At 44.2% G+C, this 27,189-nt stretch overlaps 3 protein-coding genes across 3 annotated transcripts; 2 read left to right on the forward strand and 1 right to left on the reverse strand.

The window, feature by feature from the left end:
- Window positions 1-375: 375 nt before the first annotated feature.
- On the forward strand, window positions 376-4,342 carry pabpn1l (PABPN1 like, cytoplasmic). The gene is made up of 6 exons (XM_053419569.1): window positions 376-605; window positions 1,724-1,847; window positions 2,359-2,426; window positions 2,506-2,612; window positions 2,730-2,817; window positions 3,128-4,342. Exons 1-6 carry the CDS (start codon window positions 531-533, stop codon window positions 3,455-3,457), a joined length of 792 nt encoding a protein of 263 aa, XP_053275544.1. The 5' UTR covers window positions 376-530; the 3' UTR covers window positions 3,458-4,342.
- trappc2l (trafficking protein particle complex subunit 2L) lies at window positions 3,861-6,053 on the reverse strand. Its single transcript, XM_053419579.1, has 5 exons — window positions 5,970-6,053; window positions 5,490-5,662; window positions 4,609-4,696; window positions 4,101-4,180; window positions 3,861-4,028 (listed from the first exon to the last, which is right to left on the reverse strand). The coding sequence occupies exons 1-5, from the start codon at window positions 6,000-6,002 to the stop codon at window positions 3,983-3,985; spliced, it is 420 nt and encodes a 139-aa protein (XP_053275554.1). The 5' UTR covers window positions 6,003-6,053; the 3' UTR covers window positions 3,861-3,982.
- Window positions 6,054-6,400: 347 nt separating this feature from the next.
- galns (galactosamine (N-acetyl)-6-sulfatase) lies at window positions 6,401-26,947 on the forward strand. Its single transcript, XM_053426243.1, has 14 exons — window positions 6,401-6,604; window positions 6,779-6,902; window positions 7,698-7,772; window positions 7,903-8,005; window positions 9,094-9,237; window positions 9,990-10,056; window positions 11,291-11,418; window positions 11,543-11,682; window positions 12,164-12,267; window positions 15,459-15,601; window positions 15,937-16,039; window positions 20,649-20,770; window positions 25,355-25,472; window positions 26,586-26,947. Exons 1-14 carry the CDS (start codon window positions 6,503-6,505, stop codon window positions 26,670-26,672), a joined length of 1,560 nt encoding a protein of 519 aa, XP_053282218.1. The 5' UTR covers window positions 6,401-6,502; the 3' UTR covers window positions 26,673-26,947.
- The last annotated feature ends 242 nt before the right edge of the window (window positions 26,948-27,189 follow it).

Raw genomic sequence — 27,189 nt, forward strand, 5'->3', positions numbered from 1 at the left:
ATATATTTACTGTATATATACACATTTATTTCAATTTATTCATGGTTGAGGTCAATATCAGATCAGAAGACATGTTCATGGCCCTGAAGTCAATTTAAAATGACATGTAGCATGTTAGAGTTATAAATAACTTGTCCATGTGTAAAACAATAGTTTAATTAAAAAAAAAAAAATCACAATAATTATTTTGGGGGGCTGAAGCACATTTTAGGGGGGCTTCAGCCCCCCTAAAACAGGCCTAACGACGCCCCTGGGTACTGGCCACAGAGCTGTTGGGGCGGGGGGCACCCGGGAACACTGGTCCCTCTGATGCGGCACTGGGAGAGCGACACCCTCCTCCGGCGTGTCTCACGTGCTCTCCGCCTGTCAATCAAAGCGGCGCGTCATGCCACGCACACACAGGTGATGTCTATTATCTGTGCGTGATCAGGTGCCGTCCCACAGCCCTCTCTTCCCCGCAGGACATATTTCCGGTGGTCGGCGGGCGAGCTGCGGTGCTTCCTCGCAGATGCCATGTTTGAGCAGTGAGCATGGCGGAACATCATCTGGAGTACGGCTACCTGGAGGAGGGCGAGTCCATCGAGGAGCATTACACCGAGGACCCCGTGAGTATCTGCGGGGCGGCGGAGGATGCGCAGGGGATCGTCTGCGTGTGTTTGTTTTGTCACGCGAGTCCGAGGAGAGGAGAGGAGAGGAGAGGAGGGGAGGGGAGAGGAGGGGACCGACATGTCCGCACACACTGTGGTGGCGTTACATCAAAATGCGAGCAGACATCGGTGAGACACATCCCGCACCGCACCGCACGCCGGGAGGGATGGTCGTCATGCAGCCGGTCAGGTGCTCTGGATGTCCGCAGTTCCAGGGTGAAGTCTCGGTGTGATTCATAAATTGCGTCTTGTGCAGTGAAGGCTCTGAAATAACTGATGGTCAAAAACCTTGTCTCCCATCTCTTACCCGGAAATCCCAGACCACCTCCATGTGGGCAGTGGCCGGGTTATGGTGATGGCTAGGACCCTCATAGCCTATGGCCGGACATCATGACGGATGCACAAATATTTAGCATGCAAAATAACTCTTGTGCATTTACAAGTATTTCACTCTGATAAGGATGTGATGATGATCTGTCTCAATGCAGTCAAAAAAGGCAAATGTACGGGGCCCTGTGAGCTCATCACACTAACATTTAAGTAAGTGTGCTAATAGACAAAACATGCTAAACATGTGTTGTAAATAGTAAACACAGAGCCAAATACTTGCAGCGCGGTTCCAAACAATACTCGCAGGGCCCAACCAAATATAAACACTTCAATACTCTGCCTGATATAGTATACTCACAACATGACAGAACTGTAACCTTCCAATTCAAGTTATCTGATGAAATGTATTCCATTCATTCATCAAATGAACTCTTGATGAAAGAGCAGCCACGATGAAAAGAAAGACGTCCGGGTTTCGTTCCTTCGACTCAATTCAAAAGAAGGGAAGTCTGTCGGACCAAGCCGACCAATCACAGATACTTCGGTCTACTTTTTTGGGGAGGTTCACGTCAGGGTATGGCGTAGGGTACATGTCAACGTGTAGGGTTCACTTACACGTAGCTTCGATTCATAAGCATGAATTGTGCTTTTGGTTTCTGCACTCATGTTCTATTGGTTTGTCACCCATCTGCAGCTTCAGTGTACCCCAGTGGCTTTAAGTCCTTGTTTACTTTCCTCTGTCTCAGGAGCTGGCGGCCATCAAGGCCAGGGTTCAGGAGATGGAGATGGAGGAGGAGACGGAGAGAATGAAGGAGGAGGAGAGGTGTGACGCCCCGGAGATGCAGCTACTGACCAGCAGCCCTCGGCCTGGTGAGACAGCTCCGCAGAGTCTTAACCATCTCACGGTTTGTCTGGCGCACAGCTTAACACTGGTTCTGAACTCAGGAAGCCTCGGCCTCGTATGTTTAGCCAGGTGTGTAGCACCACAGCCTCCGGGCAGGTGAGGTAACCACGTCGCTCACCATCTGGCCAACACCTGGGGCACTTCACTGTGGTCAGAACAGCGCTCACATGTGCCTCATCACTGCCCAATGAGACGGAGCAGTGAGCCCCAGAGAAGCAGAAGGGTCCTCCTTGCTGCCTGTGGCTATTTTCTGCCTGCGTGCGTCTCACTATCCATTTCACCCTTCGCATCCTCTCTTTTTGGTTCCTCCTCAGAACGGAAATACAATCAGGGAGGATATTCTGATTTGTGTTGTCAGTGATGACACAATAAATGGATATGCTGGTTCAAGTAATCACTGTTTTTTTCACCTGCAGTGGTCTTATGCTAGTTTCATATATTGCAAGCGGTGCATTAACTGGTTTGTTTCTTCCCCAGGACCATTCTACAACATGACTCCTGAGGAGAGGATAGACGCTGACAACAGATCAGTCTATGTAGGAAATGTAAGACATGAACATCCTTTGTCATACTGTGCATGGTTTGTTACAACTGGGATCTGACGCACTGTTGAACAAATCCCAGGTAGACTATGGAGCTACTGCGGATGAGTTGGAGATCCATTTCAACGGCTGTGGGCCTGTGAACCGAGTGACCATCCTGTGTGACCGCTTCTCCGGCCACCCCAAGGGGTAGGTTCAACTTTTGCAGTTTAAAAAAAATACTTTTTGAAACTGTAGAACACGTCTTTAAGTGTTGACATCCAAGTTTATTTGTTGTGTCTGTCGTTTCTCTTCCCTCTTGCTCAGCTTTGCCTACATTGAGTTCACTGAGCAAGACTCTGTGCAGACTGCCATTGGTTTGCATGAGACCTTGTTCAGAGGAAGGGTCCTTAAGGTGAGGTGCATCCCACTACATGATTTAAGTATACTTCATTCAAATACACAAATATAAATGAGTGCAGAACTTAACAAACTTGCATAACTAAACTATAATAAAACCTAAACGAAATTAGAATCATTTAACACTAGATAACAGTTTCTATAGTTCAGTTTTAGGCAAACTGTAGGCCAGTGATAGTGCAGCCAGTTATGTTTCTTTGCATGTTTTTGCAACCTGTTTTTTTTTCAGCTCAATTGCTCTTGAATAGGAAGTCTTTTGAAACATATTTCACCCTAAACTGTAACCCGTTTCCTTTGGCACACAGGTAATGCCTAAAAGGACCAATATGCCAGGCATCAGCACCACAGACAGGGGAGGACACAGAGGAGGTCACACCAGAGGAAGGGGAAGAGGCTTCCGTCCCCCCAGATATCACAACAGCTCACGAGGCAGGTTCCGGTACCAGTCAACCAGGCCACCACATCAAACGCCCCACCCCTATTACGGAGGCCCTTCAGTGGGGAAGAGACAGTGGGGACACATGGACTACCATGAACAGATGCCTAAACGTTACCCATGTCTTCTACTTATCACTCCACCATCTGAGGAGTTAGGGGAAGGGTCGAGTGGACAACACTACCCCCAGCAGCGCTAACACCACCCACACCCGACATCGCGAGTGGGTGCATAGAAATGATCATTTTGACAAATATTTCCAGGCATTACTGAGTTAAGCATTATGTGACAGGCACAGAACGGACAGCAAGAATGACTTTTCAACCCCTGCATCAGTCTTCAGCTACTACAGAAGTGGAGAATGGAAACCTGGGATCAGCAATGTTGCATATAAGCTTAAGTTGCTGTGAATGCATGGACAATCCTCAAATCGTTATGCAGTTGCATCTCTTAATGTTTTTTATAAAACTGAATGTTTTGTGTCGCTGCCTGCAATGTAAAGTATAAAGCCTCCCCATGTATAACTGTTTCTTTTGCTATGTAAGTGAATAAATAAAACAATGAAGTGTTGCTCCACTTGTGGTAAAATGAAACACACGTGGTGATGTGCAACAACAACAAAATTTAATATAGTTATGCATTTCAAATTTGGAGGCAACAGGTAAACAAAAGAGGAGGGGTATTATGTACAGAGGTGGCTGAGCAGGATGGGTGGGAAGGGCCGTCAGCCAGCTGTCACCATCATTCCTGAAACAATTCCATCGAAGACCCTGAAGAAGAGTTCAAAAACGAATTAGAAGTATTCAAACAAACAGTAAAAGGTTTCGCAAGACAAAACTCACTTTGACTGAATGGTGTCCCCAGGATTGTGAAACGGGTTGCACATTACATCAGTAAAAGAGTTGTGCAATTTTCTGAACATCTGAAAAAAAAGATAACTGAATTACTCAAAACAACCAGTTTTCTATTAAGATAAATGTTCATAAAGCTGTTTTAAACTGACCGTTATGTCGAATTACTACACTAAGAGATTAACATGTAATGTATTGTGGTCAGAAGTTCTGTATATATACACGCTCAATAAATCCAGGCTTTCTAGTCTTTTGTATTAAATGTTGTTTGTAAGATTTGTGTAAAAGGGCAGAGTTACTGATAAAAGAACAAAAGCTCTTCATCTATGTTGAAATCTATTTGAGATAATGTATCAATTAGAATTAACATCTGTTGGTAAATATCACCTAGTGCATAAAGTGTTTTATACAGGTCTACTGTATAAGTAATGTGACACATACATTACAACTCACTTGACTGTGTTTAAAGGTGTTTTGGTGCTCGATGGAATCAACTTACACTTCTTATTTCATTGTCCCGCAATGATGTATTTGATGAGTCCACAACGATAACAAATTTCACCTTGGAGTTAGTTACATATCCATATCTATTTTACAAGTCAAGGATACAAATTTTCCAGTTCCCACAATTACCTATTTTTTAAAGCTTGTTAAACAAAATAAACATAAAACTAAAAATCTATGTTTAACTTACCAAACTGCATACAACTGTACATGGATTTCCTTCTGAGATGAGAGATGTATATGATCATTAATGCCCCTCAGATAAGTAGATAACTCATTTAGATCAGGTGAGCCCTCATCTGAACAGTTGCCCAATGGGGTGGACTGCCAATCTATATTTATAGGTGTATAGGTGCCTGGGCAGTCAGTCTCTCCTCTCTGGTTTACATGGTTTTGTTTGATTTTAGATGACTTTACATGTACATGTTCCCTTACTCTTGCACATTCACACTACTGATAACTTGCTGCATATTTAATTTAGGTTTCTTAAAGGTTCCGTGTGTATAATTTAGTGACATCTAGTGGTGAAGTTGCATGTTGCAGCTGAATACCCCTCACCTCACCCTCCCAAACATGAAAGAGAACCTGATGTTAATACAATGTATTTAAATATAAACGGCCCATTCTAGGGTAAATAACACAACTATAGATACAATTTAGATGATCACACATAGTGAAATACCAATGCCAATAGATCCCTTTCACCTAAACCTTACACTCTGAACCTTTACATACATTTATTTAACTTTAATGAGTCATGTGTGATCTCCACTTGAGCCAAGTCGTGACTCAGTCCAACCAAACAAAAAAGAAAGATGATCTTATTAAACTTTAAGCACTAGAAGTAACTAACTACATTGATTAAACAGAGGATACACTTTGTAGTCTTCAGTGGGGTAGAGCAGACCCAGGTACAGCTCCCTCTGGTCTCCCAGGGACTTGCCCACAGCTGAGATCTTCTCCTCCACCACATCCAGGGAGGTGTGCACTGTGTAGTGGAACTTCAGCTCATTCTGAGTAGGCACACTGCGGATGTACAGCGGGTAGTTCTGGAGAAAGGACACGGGACGAGGAACAGAAACACAATAAATCCACAGTGAACCCATTAAAAGCACCACGTCTTTTAAAAACACCCGAACACCACCATAAACCCACGAAACTGTAGTAGCAGCTAACAATGCTAGCGCTATTAGCTCTGTTGTTGGTGCATTTTTGACGACGCGGGCCATTTTCAGTCTCTCACGGGAAACTGACAGTTGATTCAGAGAATATAGTAGAAGGGTTCAAACATCTGTAAGGTAAAAAAACAGTATGCGGATAAAACATTAGACATTTAACATGAAAAACGACAGTTACCTCTTTAGCTATCACTGATATGCACACCGCCATGTTGGAGTTCCTTCTCTGAGCTGTCACAGCCTGTCACGTGACACGCTGCGTTCACAGACAGTAGAAAATTTGAGAAAAAAATAGATTTCAGATTTTAATATATTGTTTAGGGTTAATTGGAGTTGTCAATAATACATTTAATAACCATGTGAACTCATAACCTGATCATCTAATAGTTTTTTCTGGGTGATCTAGAGTTTTACTTTTGTCTCTACTTTTATGTTGCACTCTAAAATTTCCAGAAAGTCCCTGAATGCACCAAAACCAAGGAATATTTTTTACGTTTATTTCTCAGCACAACGTGTGACGCAGCTACGCTCATTTATCAACACAAGAAAAACCAATAAAGCTACATTTAATTAATAATAATAAGAAAATAAATTAATTCACGCAGACGTCTGAAAACAAACACTGTTCCGTGTCGTGTGTAAACATTAGTGTGAAAAGGAAGCACTTCCGCCTCCTGGTGGATCACGTGACTGCAGCAGCAGGACTGAGTAATGTCTGTTCTATCTCTGATCACTGCTGTGATATGTTGCTCGTTTACAGGAGAGACGGCAAATGTTTCACCTCCAAACATCATCATCATGCTCATGGATGATGTGAGTAAATCTCTGTTTGTACCTTTTCTTCGTTTGTGATGTTGTTTTGTTTCCTCTTCATGTCTTAGGTAGTACTGTAGTATTTCCTGCTTGCATTTTCTAAGAGTGTTTTTGTTTTTCTGTGTGTGTGCATGGGTGCGTGTTTGTGTTTGTGTGTGTGTGACTTGTCTTCAGATGGGCTGGGGGGACCTGGGGGTGCTGGGCCAGCCCTCTAAGGAGACCCCCCACCTGGATGCCATGGCAGCTCAGGGCATGCTGCTTCCAAACTTCTACACGGCCAACCCCCTCTGTTCCCCATGTGAGTCAGCAACAAGTGTGGTACAACACAACAGGGCGTATTTTTTTCAACATATTCATCAGGTTATGAAAAGCTGTGGTGAACATTATGCTGCCTGTAAGATCATCCAGCACGACCAGTTTGGCGGATGGTCAGTGATGGTCAGTGATGGTCTGGGGAGGCATGTCCTTGGAGGGTCGCACAGACCTCCATGTCATGGCCAACAGTAGCTTGACTGCTGTTAGTTACTAGGATGAAATCCTAGGTTCCCCCTGGTCCAGGTCAATGCCCGGCCTGGTTATAATTCCAGCCCTACATGGATTTTGGTTTCTATTGACCGTTGTTACATCATTTTGTTTTCAACAAATTATAGAATGTACATCAGAAAAGATTTTCAACTTGAATAATTAATTCATCAAGATCTGATGTTTGATTTTAAGTTTTCCCTTATTATTTTGAGCATTACTTGAATTGACTCAAAGCCCTTTAACGGCAGTTGAATGATTAACGGTATTGGTTTTGGTAGATATAGAAAACAAAAAAATCAAAAATCTGGAAGAATGTAAATATAAAAACTTAGATGGATACCAGAGTGATCCTTTATTTCTGTTAACTTCCACAACAAAGCATAGATAAATGCTCAATTTGTTGAATTAGTGTAATGCTATCCAAATAGAGCGTTTGTGTCCGAATCAGGGCGAGAGCACTCTCAACTCTTTTTTTGTTTTTGTTTGACAGTTGAAGATGACTCTGATCAAAGCACAGAAATTCTAATCAGTGTTTTTCCCAATTACCTTTTTTTCATTTTAACCACAGCCAGAGCTTCTCTTCTCACCGGTCGGCTGCCTGTCAGAAACGGTTTCTACACCACTAATGGTCACGCCAGAAACGGTACCGTCTCATCCTGTCTGTTCTGATTATCCAGCTGAAAATAATTCCTTTCCAGTTTCTCATTACCTACAATGAGCAGTAAAGTGATGGAAAGTTTGTACACTCATTTTGTTTGCCTTATTTTTTCTAGCATACACACCGCAGGAGATAGTGGGAGGAATCTCTAAGGATGAGATTTTGTTACCGCGTTTGCTGAAGAAAAAGGGCTATGTCAGCAAGATAGTTGGAAAGTGGTGAGCTCCTCATCTTTAATCCGGGATTTTAGAGGTTTCTGGAGGTTTCAATCAGCGGTGGAGGAAGTATTCCGATAAGTTAGTTTATAGCAGCAATAAACGAAAACCCCGGACGACCTGGGATTCAAATCTCTGAGTGCAGCCGAGCCTCACGGAAACATAAATGCGTTTTGATTTAAAAGCCTCGAGAACTCTCATGTGTAATGCATCATCCTCATTTGGAGCATACACACTTCTGCAGTCTTTCATGACTGGGTTCGAGCTGTGATTAATTTTAGCTGTGAGACGCCAGTGCAATCCACTGCCCCACCGTGCCACCCACTAATATGTTACAATGCATCATATTTCATCAACTGTTCATATTTCTTGTGAGTATCACCTTGAATAATTGGAAATATTTAAGTACAGGGTTTCCATTTGAAATGTAGTGTATTACAATATATCAAGTCGCACAAAATAAAAGTGCTGAAGGAAAAAATAAAACAGTTCTCCAAACTACAGTACTCAAACAAATGTACTTTACAACACATGCATGTAAACATAGAATATTTACTTATTTTTTATTTTGTTCAGTTTAAGGGTGATGCATATTTGCTATTTGAAACACTGATGCAGAATTTAATGAACATTTTCCACTGTATACAAGACTTTTCTACTGTACATCAGATATTTGCATTTCTTCTCTGTTGGTATGGAGATCTTTGTGCAGAGACCCAGAGCTCATTAGAAAGATCATATAATAAACAAACAAACAGAGGAAACATCTGTCTGGTATCACCAGCAAACTTACATTTGACCTGATTCTCACAGTGAGAGGTTACCTCCCAGTATCCAACAGAATGCATGCCTCTGCAATTGGACTTAGATAAAACACTAAGATGAATTGAAACCAGCAAAGGCCTAAAGGTTGTAGCTGCAGCCCCCCAAAAAATCCCCATAAGTACTTTGTGCTTTTAAAAATCATTCCATCCCACAACTGTTTTTGATTTGTTGTGCTGGTCTAAATTGAATAATGTAAAAACATGTAGTGTGATCCTTTAGTCCCACTGACGTCACGGTGAGTGAGCGCTCTTCATTTGTCACCACAGGCATCTGGGCCACAGACCACAGCACCTTCCTCTGGAAAATGGTTTCGATGAATGGTTCGGAGCACCAAACTGCCACTTTGGGCCGTACAACAGCAGCTTCAGACCCAACGTCCCAGTCTACAACAACTCTGAGATGCTCGGCAGGTAGTACCACACACACACACACACACACACACACGCATGCAGCCAGATACACGACAGCAGCCACAGAAGAAAATGTATAAAAACCTTCTCTCCCGGTGACTCAGTGGAATAGTTTGGCTGTTGTGTTCCTCTGGATGAGTTGACTGTCTCCCCTCCTCTTCCTCCTCTGCACCAGCTGTGCTTGTGTATTCCATTTTCCGCCCATTTGTTTTCCCCCAAAACAGCCATATGCGTATTCAGGGTCATTGGAACTGGCAGCCGGGCGTGTTTTTCGCTTAGCCATGGGTTTAATCAGCGCTGCATACCTGGGCCCTGGACAGACGTACACACAAACGTAGACACGTATACAACCAGACACACACACACACACGCCCTCAAGAGACGGCAGGTTGCGTCGGCTGTGTGCGAGGACACCTGGAGGAAGTGAAGCGTTGCAAAAGAGAGATGCCTGTCACTGCTTCTGTGTTCGTCGTGCCACGCTTCAGCAGCACCTCATAACAGTTCCCTCTGCTCAGCTCTACTGAGACGTCCCAAATATGTCTTCCACCAACATCTACAAACACAATCTGCCTCAGAGAAATGAGCTTCCATTGCGTTAATGAGATTGTCTACATTGGTTTTGGTCAATTTAGAGGCAATCAGATAATTGAAAACGGAAAAAATGAGGAGAGGAGCAAGGGCACGGCTCCACCTTAGCAGGAATTCAGATGTAGGTTTATTTAATGAATCGTATCAATCCACTTGTTTTTCAGATTCTATGAGGAGTTTGAGATTAACATCAAAACTGGGGAGTCCAACCTCACACAGATCTATTTACAGGTAAGTTAAGGCTCATCCGTTCTTTACATGGCTGCGTCTATCTCAAACAAGGATTGTGATTGGCCAGGTCCCGTCGAGAGCCACACTCAACCAATCAAAATATTCAAACTTACTGGAAGAAATGAACACTTGGACATTAGTGTGATAAGAAATGACTGAAACCACCTTTGAGAAAATGTTATTTGAAATGTACTTTGCCCTGTACGGCAGCCAGCCAGCAGGCGGCGATTGAGACGGTCGGCTTCACTTTTGTCCTGTGCTTCAGTGGAGCTGAGTATTTCAGCTACACCCAATTTCCTTTCTCAATTTCCTTTGTAAAGTAATATATGGAGTAGAATATTACACAATACAATGTTACTAAATTGTCAAAAAGAGTCAAACATTGTCTTATGTGTCAACATTATTATAACAAATTCAAATTTGTAATTGTTCTTTTCACAAGCAGAAGTGGATTTTTCACTTTTGCTCACACTCAAGCTGATTGTCTCTGCTGCCTACGTCATTCCCTCCCATTGTCTTCTGAAATGGATCAGAAGCAGCAGAGACGCACAGTGTGTTCGAGAGGTGTGATGTGTCATCACAAGACGCTGGATGGATCTGTCGAGTGGGGCTCTGTGAAGCTCGTTGTAGTATCTCTAATGAGACTAAACAACTGACTTCTTTCAGTCATGCAGTTATTAATATGGCTGATTTTGGAAAATGTAGCAAAGGCAGAAGTTGTCAGATTATACGTATGTCTGATTGTTAAAATGAGTTCTGTCCCGGTTAGAATACAGCAACTGTAAGGTGTGTGTCAACTGGAGCCTTCTTAGTGAATAATTCCCATATAGACGTATTTTCTATTATTTTATGAAATTAATTAATTTCAGATAAATGTACAATCAGCAGCCTCTAACTAATCTACAACTATCTACACCCAGGTTTTGCATCATACGAAGATGTGTTTCCTATATTTGGTCCACTATTAATGACCTCGAACAAATCATATCAGCATACCGGTATAATTTAACAGCACCACAAAGTGCAGCCACTGAAATTATCATAAGTTTGAACTCTGTGTCCTTAAGAAACAGCCGGCTGAGTTTACCACCCACTCAAAAGATGGTTAGAATTTGTATTCAAGTGAGAAAAAGGTTATTTACTTTTATACAGCTTCACAGCAGTTCTGTGACAAGTGGTTTGTCATCTGTATTGACGGTGTTGTAACAGCCTCTCACACCTCCTTCCTCTACAGGAAAGCCTTGACTTCATACTCCGTCAGGCTGAGGCTGGACAGCCCTTCTTCCTCTACTGGACACCTGACTCCACTCACGCCCCCGTCTACGCCTCCAGACCTTTCCTAGGGAAGAGCCAGCGTGGCCGGTACCTTATATTCTACCTCACTGACTCTTTTATTGACACACACACAGTTGACAGCAGATGCATGAGGTCATAAATGTGTTTCCCATGTTGAAGGCCCTCCTCTGTGATTGGCTGTGTGCTGTAGGTATGGAGATGCGGTGATGGAGCTGGACTACAGCGTGGGTCAGATCTTGTCACAGCTGCGGACGCTGGGCATCGACAATAACACGTTTGTCTTCTTCACTTCAGACAACGGAGCCGCACTTATATCTGCCCCACATCAAGGTAGGTGAACACACACACACAAGTTTTTACTGGCTCTGTGCTGATGACAGCCGGTGGACTTGTGTAAGTATTGTGCCTCATTTCTCAAAAACACCTTGAAGGGATTTCTTTAAAAAAATTGGGTACAAACTTTTCACTTGTAAATGCATTATTTATTTTATCATGAACACCTGAAGAGAATTATTTTAGATCTGGCACACGTGTTGATTTACATAAAGATTAACTGATTTGATTCCGGAGGTCAAAGGTCAAGGGTTCAGTGGCCTCACAAAACATGTTTTGGGCCTTTTGAACATGATATCTCAAGTCTGGCTTTTGGGGAATTTCTTCAGAGTTCAACCCTGAAGACTTCAGTGGTCAAAGGAAAGGGTCACGTGACATCTGTAAATCCAAGTTTCATTTTGGTCTCACTCTGTTTAAATCTGCCCTGAATGTGGGTGTGTGTCCTTGTACACTGATGATGCCGCTGCTGAATCCTCAGGTGGCAGCAACGGGCCGTTCCTCTGTGGGAAGCAGACCACTTTTGAAGGGGGCATGAGGGAGCCCGCCATTGCCTGGTGGCCTGGAACCATTGAAGAAGGCACAGTAAGAATACTTCAAGCTTTTTGCAAGAAGATCAATCAGCAAACCCCCCAACATCTCCTCTTGAGGCTGGACTTGTACGACCAGAGCCAGTCCTTTTTATTCCCAGTTGCTGCTCCGTCATGTTCTGCCTATCAACAGGTTCCAGGAGCTGTAATATTCTCTGTAGGGCTGCGGGCGATGCACAGCACCGAGAATTAGGCCGAGAATAATGGAATAATTATTTCACTAATCCCCTCTTTTGAATGATTGTTGCTTTTTTATTTCACTTGTGTATCATTTACCTCCTTTCATGTGCACATTCTGACCCTTTAACTGCCGCAGTATCTAGTTCATGTGTTCAGTTTCTATCAGGGTACTGAACTCCAGAAACGGTGACGATAGACTTTGTGATTTTGGCCTCAAACAGTGTGGGCACTTTTTTCTTTGTACCGATTCCCCAAATATTTTTGGGCTGGAATTAATGCCCCAACTCACTCTCTCACTCTCTCCTTATTCCCTCCCCCTCCCCAATTTAACCCCCCCACCCACACCGTGATCCCCTAAGCCCGTGCGTTCTGCAAATGACTTTTAATTGTATTAGGGGCAGCTGTGACACGGGGCTGTGACGCAGAGGGATTTGGTGGAGGAGCGAGCGGAGGCTGCAGTCTGCAGTAAGCCTTGCCCCTGGCTCATCTCACAGGGGTGTGCTGGGGCCTGATAGCGCAGCAGAATAGCGCGGGAGAGGGGGATTGGGAGCGTCTTAAGCGGCTAATCTGTTTGTGTGTTTGCTTAGGTTGGATTGAGCTGTAATGAGGACTTCAGTATCTGAATATGCCAGGCGCTCAGGATAAAGGAACGGGAGGAGTGGAGGGGGGGTGGCGGGGGGGCTTGGTGCAGGGAAGGAGGCAAGGAAGAGGTAAAAAGAGGCGACTGGTGTAGAAAAGGGGAAAAAGGAGGATGAGTGCTAAAGATGCCGGCACTGTCGCGCTGCCGGGGACATTGTCGTGTTTGCGGGGCTTTGCTGCACCTGTGCCACATTCTAACCAGCCAGTGTGTCGATGTATGCATGTGCTGAGCGCCCTACATGTAGGCATACTTTGGACTGTGTTGTGGGATTGCTTGTATAACTTTCTTGAAGAGACATAGATGTAGAAAAAAAGCTGAGTTATGATTTGCAGTTGAGGCTTGGCTGTGAAGACGAGGGTCGACACGGATCCTCCCTGAAGCTCTCTGGGGTTGTGATGACAGAGCGGCTTTGTTGGAGCTACTGTACTCAGCAGCTCTGGATCCACCGCTCTTGTGCTCCATGGGAGGGACGACAGACCAGACGCAGGGTTGCCCCCCCCCCCCTTATTGTGAAATCTCTGTTGATCTGTGCATTGAAAAGTCCATAAGCTCTCGGAGGAAAATAATGGGGACAACAAACAGCCATGCAAGCCTTTGTTAAGCAGGTTTATTGTAGCATCTGAGCACAGACTATCTTTATAGTATTAAGACGAGGTGGAGAGTTATTTTTTTTGGGGGGGGGGGGGTGCTGGATCAGTTATGGAAAAAACACTTAAACGGAGACGAGCCCTTTTTCTGTGGATGCATCCCAGCGATAGTCATTTACCTGACTCGTGTGAGTGTGTAGGAAACTGGTTCGTCATCCACTCGCGTTCAGGAGGATGGAGATACGTGTACTGGAATGAAGGAGCGGGGGTGGTCTGAGCACAGGTGCACATTCAGCATTCTTCCAGTGCCCGAGGGGTGCGAGGAGCCGGGATGATGAGCGGGTGGTGGCTGTACACAGGAACAAAGACGCGGAGGTGGGTGGGGTGTCGGCCCCGCACTGTTGTCGAGTGTCACAATCCCTTTTGTGGTGTTTTATCAGGCAACAGACACACAGGCGGAGTGGCAGAGGCAGGGATAGAGGCACTGCCTCCTCAGATAACCAGCATCACCACTCACTGCACAGGAAGAAATGAGAGAAAGAGAGGGAGAAGGACCCTGACTTTAATAGAGAGTGATGAGTCAGACAAAAAAGGAGAAGAACAAAGGGTGGAGAAACAATGAAGTTCAGTGTGGACTGCAAACATGGTGCTGAGCTAATAAAGGAAGGAAATGAAAGATGGCAACATTAGAGATAGAGTTTTGAAAGGTTTGGTTTTTGGTATTGAGAAACAAGTAAATGTCAGTTTTGCTTCTTGTGTCCTTTTGTCCTGTCTTCTATAATGGTTTGTGTGTGTCTGTCTGAGGCGGACTCTAAAAAAGAAAATGAAGTGAGGGACTAAATCTGTTGGTGTGTGTTCAGTGTGTGTTCAGTGTGTGTGTTTGTGTGTGTGTGAGGGAGAGTGTCTGGATGTGCAGATAGATCATGGAATGCGTTGCGGAGCCTTTTCTGTGGCTAGTTCTGTGGATACAGAAGAAAAGGGAATTCATTTCAGTGCTTTGGAGCTTGTGTGAGTGTGTGTGTGTGTGTGTGCGCCCGTGTCTGCATGTGTGCTGGCTGCCGATAGGAGCACAGCGGCACACGGCGGTGCAGCTGCAGAGGCCTGATAGCGCTATCTGATTGTGAGCGTGCCGTCGCCCTCTAAGGCTCGCTCAGGAGAGAATGGAACGGAAGATCAAGGATGACAGCGAAAAAATGGCATTTTATCTGAAAATAGTTCAAAGTTTATAAATAAAATAAAGCTTTCCACCGGGACTGGGAGAAGGAGATAAAACACCAGCTTGCTCCAGCCGCCTGCTCGCCCCGGCCCTGTCCTCTCCTTACTTCCTCTCCTCTCTTTCCTTTCCTCCCCCCCCCCACCGAAAAAAATCCCCCATTCAGACAGAGGCATTTCTGGAGGTTGTATAATAAACCTGCAAGCAGAGATTAGAGAGGAGACTGGTGAAATGCATCTCTTGCCTACATGGGTGCACACAACCACACATGCAAACATCCTATCGTGACCATGCTTATTGCCTTTATTTGTTGAGAAAGAAAATTGTGCGAGAGAGAGGAAGCTTGTCGTTGTCCTCCAGCGTAAAACAGATCATTCTGGATTTGTGCGACAAAAGGCAAAATCAGCGAGATTAACACATTTTTGATGTTAAATAGAAACTGTACGTCCCGACCAATTTTAGTTTTATTCACTTTCTCCAATTCTAACTCACGGATTGCGTGACTTGTTCTCTTTGTGCGTCTCATAGTGCAGACAGTGGTTGTATTTAGTATTTTCTTTGTGCAGGTGAACTTCCAGTTGGCCAATGTGATGGACCTGTTCACCACCAGTCTGGCTCTGGCCGGCATCAGCCCTCCTGATGACAGAACCCTGGATGGACTGGACCTGACACCGGTCCTGCTCAGCCGCTCCCACACACTCCAGGACAGGCGCGTACATACACTGACCGTTACACAATTTGGGATTTGTGGCCAGTTTTGGGAACAATATCCCCCCCCTTCATTTAAAAAACACTTTATGTTATGATTGTATGTAGAGATAAACGAGGCACAGTCCTTAACCAAAGCAGTTTTCAGACCTGCACTGAATTCCAAACAGTTTCCCCCAAAATGTTCCGCCCCTCTAGTAAGATGTCCGAATGAGTCAATGTGAGAATACAGAATCACTTTTCCTCTTTGTGGTTCTGAGTGAAACATTTGCTCCCGTGTTCCCTTTGGAAGAAACGTCTCTCAGCATCTCTTCTCCCTCCTCTCTTCATCAACAGGCCCATCTTCTACTACCGTGGCGACGAGCTGATGGCTGTGAGGCTGGGGCAGCACAAAGCTCACTACTGGACCTGGACCAACTCATTGACGGAATTTAAAAAAGTAAGGGCCGTTTTTTTAACACAGCAACTCTGTCCCGCCTTCATTTCCTCAGTTCTCCATTTACGCTTCCCGCATCCCCCCCCCCCCCCCCCCCCCTCCCATTGTCCCCTCTAATCTTCCTCAAACACACAAACACTCTCAGTGTTGGTGTTATCTTGAAAATGGCTCATCAGTTGACTGCTGTGTACATCAGAGCGTAATGAATATTAATGAAGAGCCCCCACATCAGCGAACTTGCATCATTCATCAAGCCAGTTGACTTGTTTGTTCTAACTCCAGTGGAGATTGTCTTCCTCCCCATTTACATACCATCGTTCCCTCGCTGTAGGATTTTTTTTCTTTTGGCCCCATGGAGCTTCAAATGAAGAGAGGTAGACGCCCCGAGTATCTCATCAATCATATCAACTCAGCGCTGATTAAATGCATTGGGATGAATGTGAAATCTGACACTTGAGTTTTGAGTATTGTCCATCTTTCTCTCCCCTGTTCATAAAAACCAACAGAAGCATGTTCTCCCGTCCTCCCTCCATGGCTCCGCTTTTTCCTGCGACCCAGTTTGTTTTATGCCCCATCGGTCGCTTAAATTGCTCTCTCCTTCAGGGCCGCTGAATCAATAGCAGCCTCCTTTATCAACTCATGTGAACTGAAGTGGAACTTCACAAATAATGGCATCTGATTGCCTGTGAGTTGCCCATCGATTCGGTGTGTGTACATGAGAGAGAGAGAGAGAGGGAGAAAGGGAGGGAAACAGATAACGTGTACATGTGTGTTCCGTTTGTCGCTGTGCAGGATCTGCATGTCTGAGTGTGTGTTTGCTTTATGGTGCAGCATTCCATCTATAGTGTGCTTCAGTGTGCGCCACTATTGTTGAGTCTTTTAACAGTTGCTCTTGTTAAACCTAGGGCTCTTTCCATAAACATGAAACACACAAACTACTTATTCCCTCACTGTCAGACACTGAGTCAAATGTTTTGTAAAACCGCTCAAGAAGAAATGCTTGTTCCAAGGTCCATGGTTGAGCTTCTTTTCTAGACGCGAACAATCGCGTCTACTCTCACATCCACTCACAAAATAGCTTGACCCTCGCGGCTGTGGCTCGTGAGATAGAGCGGGTCGTCCACTAACCAGAAGGTCGGCGGTTTAATCCCAGTCTCCCTCATTCTGCATGCTGAAGTTGACTAACGATCCAAACGATCCAGTGTGTGTGTGATTGATGTGATGGAGGAAGTGCTGCACAAAGATGCGCTGTGTGAATGTGTGTGAGTGAATGGCAAACTGTACCGTGAAGCAGTCATCAAGACGAAAAAAGTGTTTAATGATACAGATCATTTACAACTCTCTTAAAGATTCAAATTTAACTCGTCTTTAAAACAGATATTCAAAATCAGAATCATTTTCCCTCTTGCTCCTCGGTTTATAATTACAACTTTAAAACATGATTTGATCGAAGCCGAAAAAATAAACAAGGGAAAATGTGAGGAATGAAATAACAGGTTAACAGGTGGGAGACGTACTGCTCTGTCCTGGCCTCGCTCACAAAGCTCAGCCATGAGGAAAATGAGAAATTTCACAGGCGTAAATGGCTCTTATCAAACTCCTCAGGCAGCGCAGTGACGTTAATATTGCCAAATATAGTTTGCCCAGGCTGTGGCTCCTTTTGTATCTGGACTGCTGAGAAACGCGTGTTACACTGAGAGCTCGATGACGGCTTTTAATCTTTGTTGACGACTTCACACGGTGATGAAACCTGAAACGGGACGTGTTTCCCTGATGTTTAATAGAATAGACGGGGCCGGAGGTATTGTACTGCACTCCTGGGCGACAGAGAAACTCGTGACATTAACTCATCCACTGACTTTATGGTAGGAGGGAGACGAGCTAACTGCTCGAGAGCACGATGTGGGATGTACATTTGAGATTTTATACGACCATTCAACATTAAGTTCCTTCAACGGAAGAAGTAGTTTGATCCTTAACTTATGAAAAAGCACCAATGTAAAAGTGGAAGTCCTCAAGTTAACCTCCTGCATTTTAAATCGTAATTATACTTAAAGGTATTAAAAGGTTGCAGCAAAATGTACGTAACGAATCAATAAAGTACTCGATCTCCATTAAGAGACCTCTGTGACTGATAAGATTTATATATTCAATGTATTTATTCACACTTAGACTATTATTATTACAAGAAATGCTGCATATTTAAAGAACTTACCATATCAGGGGAGATCTAAGCCTAAAGAGCAAGTAGTTACTACAGCAGTTAAATAAATGTACAACAGTAGAGAAACACTCATTAGAGTGCTGACCACTGCCAAGCCCCAAAAGTCCCCTCAAATTCAATCAGGCTGCACCAAAGTGCATAACACTCAAAGATATCAGTTCCCAAATTATGTTTTTTAACAGGAACCATAAAGTGAAAACCTCCCTGCCCCCTAAACAGGATCTACATCCAGATGTAATGTGTTCTTTCATAACCGACACTGTCCTTCTACTAAGTGTCTTGGAAATCTGTTCAGTAGTTTTTGCATAATGGTAATGGGTAATAATAGAAGATATATAAAGTAATAGAAAATGGAAAACTGAAGAACAAGTCACTAAAGATTGTCCATGTAAGTTAAATGAGTTGATGTAGTAATTTCTCTCCAGTGGCACGTGGTTCACTTGGATTTTATTGTCGAATATTCTTGTTAAATAGAGAATATTTTTAAATTTGTTTAAAACTTCATCCAGAGTCTCCATGAATTAATCGCTCTTCCTGCAGATCAGACTGTCTCCCCCCCCTAATAGTCAATATTGTCTTTAGAATCCGCGCTGCTACCCCTGGATGCTCCCGGACCTTATCTTGTAACGGTGACGTCTCTGCTCCAGTCTGAAAGCAGCCTCGTTGTATCTATAGCATTAATGTCAGAGCAGATATGGAGTTCTCGCTCTTATGTCTTGGCTACAAGAGACGGAGTCGGGGAGATACAGTTCTCACAGCAGGCCTCTCTCGCTGCTCCTCTGAGATTGTGTGGTGGGTTCTTTTTTTCCTTCTTCTCTGCATTTCTAAGCTGTTGGCTTCAAAAGACAGGACACGTCTGGATCAGAGGAGGCTCAGCGGGGCGGGGGGGGTATCTATCCCCCCCCCACCCATCCCTCTATATGTATTTTGAGGTGCTCCGTTGAGTGATCTCAGAGGGGGGCTGCAGCACTGCCTTACAGATGAATGCTTTCTCAATATTTGTCGTGCTCATCAAAAATTGTTTGTGTATGTGTCTGAGCGTGCGTGTGTGTGTGTGTGTGTGTGTGTTGATGGAGGGGGCTGATCTCCAGGGGTTCTGGAGGAGTGAGGGGGACTCAATCAGACTAAGATCACTGCAGGGCTCATGAGAATGGAGTCCGGGAGCAGGAGTGGAGAGATTTGGAGTGGGGAGGCAGGAAAAGTCCTCCTATTTTGTGAAAGGGCTTGAACCTCTCTGTGTTGTGTCGACAGTGGCTGCATAAATAACACAACACACCGGCAGACAGCGTGCATATAGACGACAGAACAAATATTTAACATTCAGCTTAGAGTCATAAATCGAAACATCGAGATCTCTTCGGCTGAGTTTAGCACATTTCTTTTAAAACCTGAGACATGAGTGAATGTCTGTCTCAGTGTCAGTCTTGTGATACTCTGCCGACCTGTCCAGTGTCAGCAGACCCTCAACGGACAAGTGGCACATGGATAAAACACACAGGGGGCGTTTTCGTTGTGTGTGTTTGAACGAAAATAATCAAAAAAGGCCACTAAAAAAGACTATATTTGACACATGTCATGGCAAAACAGGAAGTCAAAAAAGACCCACATTTTTTTTTTAATTAACCAGAGGGTCACTTGTAGAGCGAATGCCTCCGTCAAGGTTAATCTCACCTAGTTCAAACCAGAGAAAGATAAAACTCTGTTCACTCCAGAATTTAATGGGTTCTTCCTCGGGTCATGCTCGACCACCTCCACAAAGTTTACAGAAATCCATTCAGTAACTTTTGAGTAATCCTACTAACTAGCAACCGTTCTAAGTTTATGTTTTCATTTTTCGAAGGTTTTACCTGTTTACCTGTAACGCTATGCTTTGTTGCCTTCTTGGCCAGGTTTTTTCTTGATGGAGATTTTTATCTTTTTTTCCTGGTTAATTAAGGGATATACGCCTGTGAGGTGAAGTAAAAGTAAATATGAGAGTTCTGCTCGTTCCTCTCATAAGATCCTCATAAGTCGTATTCCAGCAACAGAGCTCAGATTGGGTGCTAATCAGTTCCCTGTGGTTTCAGGACTGACGTGCTGAAGGCCTGTAAAATGGCCTCAGATGATTTAGAAACATAGCCTTGTTATTATTTCCCCCTCATGTAAATGTTGCCTCCAAAGAGGCAAAGTAAAATGAATGCACATTCTAAATAAGAGCTTTATAAAGATGATCAGATTGTGTATTATTGTGCAACGGAGGCAGAGTCCTCGTCCTGGAAGGCCCCTCACCTGTGTCTCATGTCTGCTTAAAGCTGTTTGCTGTGCATTGACTTGATCATTATCCAAAGTGGAATTGGCCTCAAATATGAAAATAAGTTAACATTAACGTGTGGCTGTCTTCTCTCTTAGGGCATTGACTTCTGTCCGGGTCAGAACGTCCCAGATGTGACCACTCACGACCAGAAGGAGCACACGCCGTATCCAATCCTCTTCCACCTGGGACGGGATCCAGGGGAAAAGTTCCCAATCAGGTGAATTTCCTGAAAAAGAAAATTGATTTGATTTCCAGAGACACCGAGGAGAACGAGCGAGGGAAGTCAACCAGGAGCGAGAGAAGAGATGTGAGGAAACGAGGAGGCGAGGTGTGAGAACGAGAAGGTTGTTTGCCTGTTGGTCGCACAGATTGTGTATGAGATCAATGCTGATTCAGTGGCGTGAAGAAGAAGAAGGCGGCGGATTGATCCGCTCAGCCAGAGCGCGCCTGATTACACCCTCCTCTTTGTGATTGCAAACAGCTCCTTAAAGATTACTATCTAGCCCCCCCCCCCGAGCCTCTGGTGCACCACCACGGGTTATAACTGAAGATAAATTGTTCATGTCTAAATTGAGAGCGAGTGCTGTTTAATGGAGTTTTGTGTGTCTGTGCCGCGGCTCGCAGGAGAGTTAAGAAGCTCAGAGCAGAAAGTGATGGTGGAGGAGACAGGATACAGATACATCCACACAGCTCCGCTCCTCCTTTGAAAACACAGCAACTCTGCAATGGATACGCTTGGTGTCTAAACCTACTCAGGAGTTTTAGATCAGCTAAATGGAGAAGTACGGAAATGCTGCGAGTTCCCTTTTAGTTTGGAAACTCTTATTTTTAGTCTGAATGGGCAGAACCAGAGGACTGGAGCCGCTTGTTGATTGGCTCTTTTCGGTCAAGATGTATCTTTAGCTGCTCTGTCAGGCTTCTGATCTGTCAGGCTCCTAAAATAACCAGCAACAGCCCCGGCTCCTAGTGCAGAATGCAACATGGATGACCTATCAAGAAGCATGCTAACAGCTGCTGTGCATTTGAATTCTCTTGTTTGTAGCTCGGCTCTTTCTGCAACTAACAACCGAATGCTTCCTGTGCATGATGGGTAATATCAGATGTTTGAGGACGAACAGGGATAAAAAACTCAGATGGAGTTTTCAAACAAACAATATACGCACGATTAATAATGGTGCAAAGAGAGATGACATCACCTTTTACTTCACGCTGTCACAATAGAATATTGATTTGATCTTTTAAAGAAAAAGTGACGCAAGCAGAGAGCATGACTAATACATCAAGATCATCTCCAAACGGCTTTGATGAGAGAATATTCCTTTTGGCCCCCCCCGCTGCCGTGGTAGCTCCCGGACTGACCTTTCTTCTCCTGCCTTCTGAAGCTCCGCCCCTCCAGCTCGGCTCTGACCTCATCTCTCCTTCACCTCGCGCTCACACCGCTCTCGGTCGCGGCGTGGTGAGATTGGATGATAAAACATTAATGTTGTTTTTCATTTGCCCACCTCTTAGCCTTGCTATTCACTGGGAATAAAAAAAAACAATCAATATGCAGCCAGGTGTAGCGCTGGATGTGCACACACACACACACACACACACACACAAACACATACACACATACACACACAGACACACACACACACACACACATAGAGAGAGGCATGCTCATTTCTGTGGCCTCCCACGCTGAGGGGTCAGTGGGTACTTCTACAAGGTCACTCCACTTCATGACCTCTTCACTGCTCACCCTCCGTTCTTCTTCTCTCCTCTCTGATCTGAACCGTTCTCCCCAAACGTTTGTCTTACTTCCCCCCCCCCCCCCCCCCTTGTTACTTCTCCCTCCCCACTTCCTGATATGCATCTCAGCTCCCTCCTCACCGCTCAGCCTCTGTCCCTCTGCATCCACTGGGACCGTTGTACTCCATCCTAGTTAAGCCTCTGTGTGTGTGTCTGTGTGTGTCTGTGTGTGTCTGTGTGTGTGTGTGTGTGTAGCGTACACGTGTGTATGTGGGAGTTTTGTCCGTGTGCTCCTCGGTCCCCCAGCTGGACTGGCTGCCTGGCCATCATTAATCTCTGTCGACACCTAAAGAGCCACTTAAGATGATGTAGGGCCTGTCTGCACACATACCTTCACTACTGTCGCAGGCTGTGATACAGCAAAGAGTGCACACACACACACACACACAAATGTATATTAAAATTATGTAACAATCATCCAGTCGTTTTTAGTTTCACTTGTTTCTCTACTGTCTTTTAATTAATGGCTGTGAGCAGAGGCCTAGCTGCCATTGGTAGAGACGTATGTGATTGGTACAGTGGGGGGGGTTGGAGGACGGTCAGGTCTGTGCTGGTGGTCCTCCTGTCCGGGGTCTGCACCACCAGAGGTGAGTTTGAAGTCCGTAGCCTTTTTCCTGCCCTCCACTTCCCCTCCCCCCTCTACCTCTGTGACCTCAGGCCTCGGGGTTAACACACCCTGCCCTTCTCACCACCTACCTTAGCTCACACACCCCCGTCCCCAGAGCCCCCCCGATCAACCAGAGTAGAGTCCCAGCCGCTACACCGCAGGCAGCCCCCCCACCCGCACGGCCTGGCCTCATATGCTGCCTGCCACCGCGCTCTTGTGTCCCCAATCAATAGTCCTCACTGAAGTGCTCAATTTCCACCAGGGTGGAGAAGATGGTGGAGGGGAGGGGTAGGCAGGACAGATGTATTTGATTGTCTCCTCAATTCCCCCACCTTCTGCTACTGTGTGTGTGTGTGTGTGTGTCTGTGTGTGTTTGCGTGTGTGTGTGTGTTCCAGCAATAGTGTTATGAATCAGTAATCAGAGTGGTGACACACCTGAGCAATGCCCCCATCCCCCTTGGGTGCCATACATTATAAATCAAAAGACTCAATTTGCATACAGCCTGCTTATTATTCCAGATTTTGCCTCTACACCAGAAAGCTAAGGGTTATAATCATGATAATGAGGTGTGCTGACTCTGGGCTTTTCATTATTTGTTTGCAGAGGAGGCATAAACAAATGATATTATTAGTTTTTTGATTTAGAGGTCTGCATTGTAAGGTTTTTCGGCGCGACCACGAAACAATAGGCAACTTTGTGTCTCGTGCAAGTTTCTTCCTGCTTTGCTTGCAGACCCGCACGGGGAAAATGGAGTTCTCCCAGCGCTCTGATAAATCTCCCTTACATTTACTTCTATTAAGTTGCTTCATCACTTATCGGCAAAATGAATCGCAGCAATCAGTGGCGGGCGCAGATATCAGGGGGAATGAAATATCCCTCTCGCTGATCGAGATCGGGCGGAAGCTGAATTTGAGATTTGAGATAGCCGAAGCAATTTAATCTGGACGTCTGCGTTTTGGAACCGTGGGGAGCGATAATCTGCTTTTTATTTTGTTTTCAGTTTGGGGGTCACAACGCAAAGATAGTTGGCTCATGACGAATGTGGCAACGCGAATATACACGGGGCTAATTGCAGCGGGTTCAGTAGCAGTCGAGTAATTGCTGGGGGAAAGTAAAGACTGAGAGTACGGAGGGAAGGAGCAGGTGCCGGCTGATGGAGGAAGCCTTGCTGCCCTGTGGGAGATCCGAGAGGGGGGGGGGGGTGTGAGCTGGACAGAGCCGGGGGTTATTACTCTAATTGACACTTCACCTCACACACATGCACATGTTCCCCAGGGGCCAATCAGAGGGCCGGGCTTGCAGCGGAGGGAGGATGGAGGGTTGGCACAGGTGCTGCCGGCGAGTGTATCGAGGGTGTAATTGCACTGCTGATATTTGTCTATCTGTGTGTCACGCCACCCGACTCCCACTCCCACTCCCACTCCCCCCCCGACATGCACACGCACACACAGACGTGGACACACAGCCCATTAACCCTACAGGTCCTATTGAGAGCAGCGTTCCTTTGAAAGCCTTCGGGGCCCCTGTGTTTTACACACTGAATATAATAATGCACAGAGGTGCTCGCGCTCACCGGTGTCCAACAGCAGTAATTGAGAGACAGGGGAAGGGATAGAGGTTACATAGTTCACCCCCGCTGAGCGTGACGTCCCAGAGGGCGCACGAGTGGACGGCCTGTTTTGTTTTTGTTGTTGAGAGGCTGCAGCATGTCCCCGCTATAATATAATGACTTGAACACTTAAGTCTTTTGTTATGGTTTTATTACCGGACACATACTCGCACTGAATTTCAACTTGGAGTAAAACGGCCCGAGACAAACGGGTTAAACATTCAGTGTTATCAGACTAATCAACGCTATTTAAGCCTAAGATTTTAATTGTGATATATTTTTTTTAGATTCTGGCAGGAAGTCATTCTTTATGCTGAAAATTAGGATCAAACGTGTTCAAAGTCAATTGAACGAGTGGCTGTTGGCAGAGAAATAATAAACTATTTATAAAAAAGAAAAAGAAAAATTGTCCATTTTAAAGCAACGGTGCAAAGTATCCTCTGGTCATAGCTTCTAAATTGTGAAGATTTGCTGTAAAAACCGAAATCATTGGGTTTTGGACTTGATAATAAGGCAAATCAAGACATCTGAAGATTATAGTGATAACTTTATTTATCTAGCACCTTTCAAACAAAGTTACGAAAAGCTTAAAAATGAGTTAAGTATATCCATAACACAAAATATAACAAGATAATATGTATCAATAGGTTTATTATGAATGTAATAAGAACAGATGTCAACTTTTTTTATATATATATTTTTAAATGCATTCAATGATCAAACTCCTAAGTGTTAGTTACTGACCATGTCTGTGGTGTGTGTGTTTGTGTGTGTGTGTGTTTGCTTGCAGAGTTTTTAATCCGGAGTACATGGACGTGCTGAGCAGGATCTCTCCAGTGGTGGAGCAGCACAAGAAGAGTCTGGTGCCCGGGATCCCTCAGCTCAACATGTGTGACCTTTCAGTGATGGTGAGATTTACGTTTACTTAAATAAGTAAAATTACTTTAATGTTGCACTTTACTAATACAAAATCTTTATAAAGGCAAACTCCTGTTTCGGTAGCATCTAATTCTGGTTTGTGTGAATAATGTGCGTTAGAGAAGTTAATGGAGCTGTTGATAAAAGTTGCTATAGGTTTAAATCCGTATCATCCATGTTCATCCGCCACCTCAACAGTGTGAGCTTTTATTTTTTTGACATTTGTTTATCACTATTGTATAATGTGAATCTTATTTGATGAGGTCGTTAATTAATTGTCCTCCAATCTGAACATTTTCCTCTGGGTTATTTCAAGCAGCTGAATGTAACCCTGTCTTTGTCTCCTCAATGACAAGCTGAACAAAGCTGCTCTGGATTTATTTGTGTCATAGCACTGCCCCCGGGTGGTGAACAAAATAAACACAATATTATTTAGGGTTGGTGTGTGTTTTCCTGTGATGCAACGTCCTGTGTCAAGAGGAAGTTGATCCTCAGTCAAAACGTCTATTAACATTATAATCAGCTCATATGGAAACATCAGTAACATATGTTGCACCATGTGAGAGTCTGAAGTCCACGACTCTTCCTTCATGTTTCTCATTTTAAAGACTTTTGAAGTTTGAGGAATTTAAATATTTTGTATTTTGAAAACTTTTTTAAGACTAAAGTTTGTGTTTGTAAACAGTGCAGTGGGAAGCTTAGTCTGTGAGGAGGCTGTGCTGGGTTAACTTGTAAAGTGAGATTTTGTTAAGCGCTGCGAAAAGTTCTAAAAGTAACGAGACCAGATGTATATTTTAAATAAATAAATGTACGAGTAAATTATTCTGCTATTAAGATAAATCTTTCCATATAGTTTCCTTGTGATGAACCTGAAATAACTGGCATGATGGGTCTGTATAAATAAAGGATTTTTAATACTTGTAAATGAACTGGATATAAAGGACACAGGATTAGAAACCAACTAATAACACCTTGAGGACAGGACTCAAAGAGGATCTTGTGCTTGTCCCCCCGAGTGACAAAAAGCTAAATTATTACACATTTAACATTTTTGATGAATTCATACTCTGGTGTTTTACTGTGACGGCTGCTCTCTGTTGCAGAATTGGGCCCCTGCAGGCTGCGAGAGGTTAGGGAAGTGTCTCAAAGGGCCGAAGTCTGAGCCGTGGAAGTGTGACTGGCCACACTGAGAAGAAAACTGAGGAGCCAGACATGAGGAAAAGGAAGCAAAACCTTTTTCTATTTTTTTTAATTGCCTTTTCTGCAAAATATTCATGTTGAGAAGCACCAGGAGAATCATCTCTGTGCAACAACATTGATTTGATTGTGGAAATAACTTTTACTGCTGTGAATTTAAAGATCCAACAAGTGAATTGAGCAAATGGATCACGACTCATTTCATTTCAAACAGGAAAATGTATTTATTTTCATCGTGCCTCAAGTAATAAACTATACTTTACTATAAGTGGGTTTCATGGATTGATTTTCGATGCTTTGTGTTTTTATTATATGATATGTATTTACAGAATATATAAATATTATTCAATTGTATCATACATTTGTTTGGGGCTGATGTAAGAAAGCACAACAAACAGGGGGTGGAGGGATATTAACACATTTACTGTAGTTCTGCTCATGGGTTAAAAAAGAACACATGACACATGATTTCACAATAAATGAGTTAACAGTAAGACATCTGATCATTTA

Source organism: Pleuronectes platessa, chromosome 1, assembly GCF_947347685.1.
Source record: "Pleuronectes platessa chromosome 1, fPlePla1.1, whole genome shotgun sequence".
NCBI lineage: Eukaryota > Metazoa > Chordata > Actinopteri > Pleuronectiformes > Pleuronectidae > Pleuronectes > Pleuronectes platessa.

What these genes read in the sequence shown, in the direction of transcription:
- pabpn1l (XM_053419569.1), top strand. Translation starts at nt 531, where the DNA reads ATGGCGGAACATCATCTGGAGTACGGCTACCTGGAGGAGGGCGAGTCC. An exon ending in TTCTCCGGCCACCCCAAGGG is followed by an intron (nt 2,613 to 2,729) that starts GTAGGTTCAACT and finishes CCTCTTGCTCAG; the next exon opens with CTTTGCCTACATTGAGTTCA. An exon ending in TCAGAGGAAGGGTCCTTAAG is followed by an intron (nt 2,818 to 3,127) that starts GTGAGGTGCATC and finishes TTTGGCACACAG; the next exon opens with GTAATGCCTAAAAGGACCAA.
- trappc2l (XM_053419579.1), bottom strand. Translation starts at nt 6,002, where the DNA reads ATGGCGGTGTGCATATCAGTGATAGCTAAAGAG. An exon ending in TATCAGTGATAGCTAAAGAG is followed by an intron (nt 5,663 to 5,969) that starts GTAACTGTCGTT and finishes TCCTTTCTCCAG; the next exon opens with AACTACCCGCTGTACATCCG. An exon ending in CCCACTGAAGACTACAAAGT is followed by an intron (nt 4,697 to 5,489) that starts GTATCCTCTGTT and finishes CTTGTAAAATAG; the next exon opens with ATATGGATATGTAACTAACT.
- galns (XM_053426243.1), top strand. Translation starts at nt 6,503, where the DNA reads ATGTCTGTTCTATCTCTGATCACTGCTGTGATATGTTGCTCGTTTACA. An exon ending in CAACCCCCTCTGTTCCCCAT is followed by an intron (nt 6,903 to 7,697) that starts GTGAGTCAGCAA and finishes TTTTAACCACAG; the next exon opens with CCAGAGCTTCTCTTCTCACC. An exon ending in TATATCTGCCCCACATCAAG is followed by an intron (nt 11,683 to 12,163) that starts GTAGGTGAACAC and finishes CTGAATCCTCAG; the next exon opens with GTGGCAGCAACGGGCCGTTC.